This window comes from Papilio machaon, chromosome 5 (assembly GCF_912999745.1).
Source record: "Papilio machaon chromosome 5, ilPapMach1.1, whole genome shotgun sequence".
Taxonomy (NCBI): Eukaryota; Metazoa; Arthropoda; class Insecta; order Lepidoptera; family Papilionidae; genus Papilio; species Papilio machaon.
Window position 1 is genome coordinate 1,152,604 of NC_059990.1, and position 5,526 is coordinate 1,158,129.

At 33.7% G+C, this 5,526-nt stretch overlaps 1 protein-coding gene across 1 annotated transcript; it reads right to left on the minus strand.

Moving 5' to 3' along the window:
• Nucleotides 1-269: 269 nt before the first annotated feature.
• On the minus strand, nucleotides 270-4,536 carry LOC106714506. Its single transcript, XM_014507564.2, has 6 exons — nucleotides 3,836-4,536; nucleotides 3,189-3,426; nucleotides 2,543-2,786; nucleotides 1,507-1,740; nucleotides 870-1,047; nucleotides 270-476 (listed from the first exon to the last, which is right to left on the minus strand). The coding sequence occupies exons 1-6, from the start codon at nucleotides 4,373-4,375 to the stop codon at nucleotides 309-311; spliced, it is 1,602 nt and encodes a 533-aa protein (XP_014363050.2). The 5' UTR covers nucleotides 4,376-4,536; the 3' UTR covers nucleotides 270-308.
• Nucleotides 4,537-5,526: the final 990 nt, after the last annotated feature.

The window sequence follows — 5,526 nt, forward strand, 5'->3', positions numbered from 1 at the left end:
AAAAACAATAAGGAGAAACTTTTTCTCAAGTAAAACTGCCACAATGACATGAAAAAATGTCAATAAAGATTCCATTATGAGATGACACACTTAAGGCGTCTAAAAACAATTTGAAATTAAATAACACATTTGCAGCTAATTATATTCCTAGCTGAAAGAAAAAATAGAAAAATAGCTATATTGAAAAATGTCAAGTGGTTATAATTTCCACCAATCAGAGGTCAGTATTATCGACAGTGGCGCAGTCATTCACTTCTGATTGGTCGGATCAAAATGGAAACGTCAAACTATGAGTTAAAGATAAAGAATCATCCGATACTCTGAAGGGGGTGTTTGTAGTGCAGCAGCTGTGTGAGACCAGCCTGCAGCAGGTCCGGGGGGCTGGAGATCACGAAGTACACCAGCCCCAGGATCGACAGCACCGCGCGCCAGATAGACAGGTGTGTCCACGTGTGATAGAACGATGGAACTGTAGGCTGAAAGTCAGGAAAAAACTTAAACAATCTTAGTAAATTGTAAACTAAAAAATCATACTACTATACTAAATGCGAATATTTAGATGTATGGATGGATTTTTCTTTAATCTTGATAAATTTGATACAGGTGTAGAACGTGGTCTGGAAGAACACATAGGCTACTTATTAAGTTTTTTTTTTATTCCGCGCGGACGGAATCGCGGACAACAGATAGTATTTATATATTTATATAAATATAAAGGATAGATATAAATTGTCTGAGTTATATCTGATTGTATTAAATAAAAATTCTAATACTGTTTTCGGTACTTAAATTTTTTTCCATAGAGTCTTTGGTATAAATCCTGGTAACGCTTTGTTTTCGTACCAGTCTTTGTAACAACACGAACTAACCACAGTAACATTTCCTGTGCTGTTGAGGTAGACCGGAGCATACTGGTAGACCATCAGCTCGTCATACATCCTGGCGGCCGTGCACACCAGCAGGCAGGCTGTGTACAAGATGACCAGCACGATGGGCTGGAACCACGGCTGCAGCCCGCGAGATACCTCTATACTGGCTACATCCAGTCTGGAGATTTATCAAAAGGATGGATATTTGTTAACAATCTAATTAAAATCAAAACAATTTTAAAGATTCATTTTTTTTTTTTTTTGATTCCAGTAATATTATAAATGAGAAAGTTTCGATGGATGGATGTTAGAATGTATCTTCGGAACGGTTTAACGAATTTTGATGAAATTTGGCACAGATGTAGAATATAATATAATAGAATATAAACTACTTAAGGCTACTTATTAAGTTTTTGTTTATTATATTATTCCGCACAGACGTAGTCTCGGGCGACAACTAGTATTAAATAAATTTAAAGCTTTTACTTCTATAATAATTGCTTTATAAAGACATACCTTTGGAAAACAAATATCAAGTTGCCACCCTTAAATAATTTAGGAATTTTCAAAAATGTCAAATAATTTACATTTAAAAAATATTAATACAAAAGTTTAAAGCCAAATAAAAATAACTTACCGATCTAGAACTGAAAATAAACACAGCACACAGAAGAAATAGTAAGTGGCCACATACGGCATGGTCACCACAGCATGGAATGATAGATGACCACCGTCCAGACTGTCCGAGTAACTGATGAGTAAGAGATGCATTAACGAAAGCCCTCCTAATACCCCGTGACAAGCAGGAGCGCAACTTCGCCAAGCTTTTTGTACCATAATTGCCATATCTAATGGTGTTAGGTTACCTAACCTGAAAATTAAAAATTACAATGTGATAGTTGATGGTAAAAAATCTGTTTTCAAGTGTTGTCCTTTTTTTAATTTTTGTGATAAGTTTATCATCAACCTGTCCTTATCTCTATGGAGGGTCGGCACAGTATGTACTTCTCCATACATCTCTATCAGCCGTCATATCTGAATTTACCTCCGCCGTATATCCTCTTTCACACAACCCATCCATACTTTCTTTGGTCTTCCTCTACCTTTATAGCCATCCACATTCAATCTATTTTCCACATTTAAATTTTTGTGATAAGTTGTTACCTATCAATTTAGTCAATTAATGTATCTCAAGGTAATTTATGAATGGAGTCCATGTCTATGAAATAATCTAGTAATTAATTATAAAAAAACAAAAAATATTTAAATATAATCACATTACGGGAAAAAAGTCTAATAGTCTAAAGTCTATAATTTTTTTTTTTTTTGTAGTAAAATTGTATTTTCAAATTTTTAATTTATTTATTTTAATTCGGACACAATATAATTTTTGTAATATATACAATAGAAATGCAGTGAAGTACTTGTGACCTTAACTCTAAAAGATTTAACTTACAGCTAACTTACTAATATTATAAATGTGAATGTTTAGATGGATGGATGGATGGATGTTTATTTGAAAATATCTCAGGAACGGCTGAACGGATCTTGATGAAATTTGGTACAGATGTAGAACATAGTCTGGAAGAACACATAGGCTACTTATTAAGTTTTTTAATTTCACGTGGACAGAGTCGGGCCGTATAACAAAGTACCTATAATTTCCTAATTACCTTAAATATTTATCATCATCTCTAGATTGCTGTTCTTGTAGTATTCTATCTCTGGACACTGCTCTGAATGTTCCACCGCCTTGAAGATATATTTTATCAGTTCTCCGAGTGAAAGGATCAAGTCTTTCATCATTTGGTGATGTCAGAGGTGAAGGTGATGAAAATGGATTGTCAATATACTGGTCGTGGTACGGCACATTTGACTCCAATCTCTCCAACATTGTTGTTAAGTCTGTTGGTCTCACTGAAACCAAACAGGTATTAATTTCAAGATGGTTTAAAAAAAATACTTTTTTTATTGTATTACTGTTTTTTTTTTTTTTTCGAAAAAAAAAACCAGCTATAATCAATGGACTGCACTTCTTTGTGTAGACCAAAGATTGGAGTAGAGATTCTCTACAAGATTGGAGTAGAGATTCTCTACTACAGTTGGAACCAGGAACTCGGATTAAGGTGAAACTAAGATTAGGGTGAACTAAGCAAAAATAACTATCTCAGTCCCTTGGACTCTCACTTATCCAGGTTTAACTACATTTATACTCTTTGTCTGTGTCTAATAATGTTTTACAGAGATGTATCATATACATATAAGTGATGTGTATCCTCTCCAGTCTATTTACATAATTACTTGTTAAGCATATCATACCTGGTTTTGTTCCATTTTTACTTTTCGTACCAGTTTTAAAAACTTTAGGGCTAACTTCTTTGCTAACAGCATCAGTCTCTAAGCGCTCATCTCTTGTTTTCCGTCGTGTCTTCCTCTGCTTGTGTCTCATCTCTCTAGAAGTTCCGTTATTATTTTCTGTGTCATTTGGTTCAATTTCCAGCTCACCGCTGAGAGTCACCACTTCATCTTTATTATATTCTTTTAAGTAATCATCAACCTGAAATTATTTAAAGTAATAAAAATTAAAATGTTAATGATATTGTTAAAAAAAATATTGCCACACTATTCAATTAAAATTTTCCAATATAACAAAAAAAAAGAAAAAACCATTGTCTAATATATAAAATTCTAATGTCACAGTTTTCGTTCCCGTACTCCTCCGAAACGGCTTGATCGATTCTCATGAAATTTTGTGAGCATATTCAGTAGGTCTGAGAATCGGCCAACATCTATTTTTCATAAACCCCCCCCCCCCCATTTAGTTTTCTTTTAACTGCGCGCGGACGGAGTCGCGGGCGACAGCTAGTAATTAATAAAAGTTTAAATAAAGTAGTATATAAATACTTCAGTATTTAAATTGTTTGTTTTTAATATGTTTTTATTAGAAATGTATGCTAAATTATTACCTTTTCTAATGCACTAAGACTTGACCCAGGCACATCAAAGTCATGTAGCTCCCTGTCTCTATGTCGGGATGAATGTCTTTTCTTTTTCCTATAAGATGGACTCCGCTTTTCTTTATGACCACTAGAAGGTCTTGACAAGTTCTTCATAAATTTCTCCTCCAAGCCATTTGGGTCATGTGAATAGAATACAAATGACGGGTTCTTATCAGATTTCTTAATTTCTTTCTCCACAAAACCTAATATACCCAGTTTTATTTGATCATGAATTGGAATTTCAACATCCAAAGACTCTTGTTCTGAATTTATCCAGTTGTCCTTTGTTTTAGTCTTCTCTGCCGATGTCTCTGGCTTTTCTTCAACTGTAGTTGGCGTATCAAGTGGCTCAGTGTTTGAAACATGGCCGTTGGAAAGTTTGCGTGAAGCTGATCTACTTCTACGTGTCTCAGTCCCTTTACGCTTAGGTGATGGTGACCGAGCAGATGTATGCACCTCGGCAATTTCCTCCTTAACTTCTACGCTTTTACCTGCCTTCATCATCATTTAAATGTAATAAATATCGACCTTAACACATTTGAGTGCAAAACAATTAAACCTTTTCTCTTTTACTGACTAAATAATATGTTTTAATAAATCCTCAAGAAATATAACGTATATTTTATACATCACTGTATGTTTTGTTCCCTTTTGTACAAAGTAATTACTTTAAATAAACATTTTAAATGCACAAATAACAAAGGCGCTAAAATGTCAAATGTCAACGGATGACGTCAATGTGACGTCATACCCAAATTGTAACTCGTTCCATTTCACGCAATTTTAGTAAGATATTAAACTTACTTTATAAAATGAAGTTAAGCTTTATAATAATTAACAGTCGAAATGTCTTGACGGTTCCTTTGGGAAAATCAATTCTAATTATTCTTCAAAATCACTCATAAGCTAGCCAGACATTCCCAAGATTTTAAAGTTTCTTTGGTTCATCTATATAAAGATCGTGGATATTTGGGATATTGATATTATTGTTAATAGAATTTTAGTCTAAAGTGCAGACTTGCTTCCTACGTTTCACAAAAATAATTTTGTACTACGAGCTAGGCGTTTACTAAAGAATATGTCATTGGTTCACATTATATAGTTCAAGACCTAATCTTACTCAATTGTTTATTTAATTTAATTTTTAGAATATGCATGACCTTAACCTCTTTATTTAGTGTATAACCTAAAGATATTTATCATTAAATAACATTTACAGCAATATACTTTAGAACAAAAGTATCTAATGATAACAAACGGCGCAAATAATAATTTAATCTAAGTTAAGTGTGGGCGTCGCGCCGTTCGTACCAGCTGGCGACTGGACTGGACTCACAATTTAGGAATGTAGCCGACCTTTAGGCAACGCCTTGTTGTGCCCCAAGCAGTAAGCATATAGCCGGGTAAATGCTTTTATTAAAACTAAGATTTTGTGATTTACCAGTTATACTTAAGCTTAACACACTTTTTAATCATTATATTAATACGCGAACTTATAAACTTTGTGTGTACGTCAAATTTGACACACAAAGTTTAAAGTTAAAGTGGAGATGGTCTATTTTGTTATTTACAAAAGTTTCACTAGCTTACTGATTACTACTTAAGATAAGGTTGAGCCTGTGCATCTAGTAAAATTGATTTAGAGCCCACTATCCTAT

Coding starts and splice junctions, on each gene's coding strand:
- LOC106714506 (XM_014507564.2), bottom strand. CDS start 4,375: ATGATGATGAAGGCAGGTAAAAGCGTAGAAGTTAAGGAGGAAATTGCC. Junction 2,787..3,188: donor TAAAAATGGAACAAAACCAG/GTATGATATGCT, acceptor GTTTGGTTTCAG/TGAGACCAACAGACTTAACA. Junction 1,048..1,506: donor TTATTTTCAGTTCTAGATCG/GTAAGTTATTTT, acceptor ATAAATCTCCAG/ACTGGATGTAGCCAGTATAG.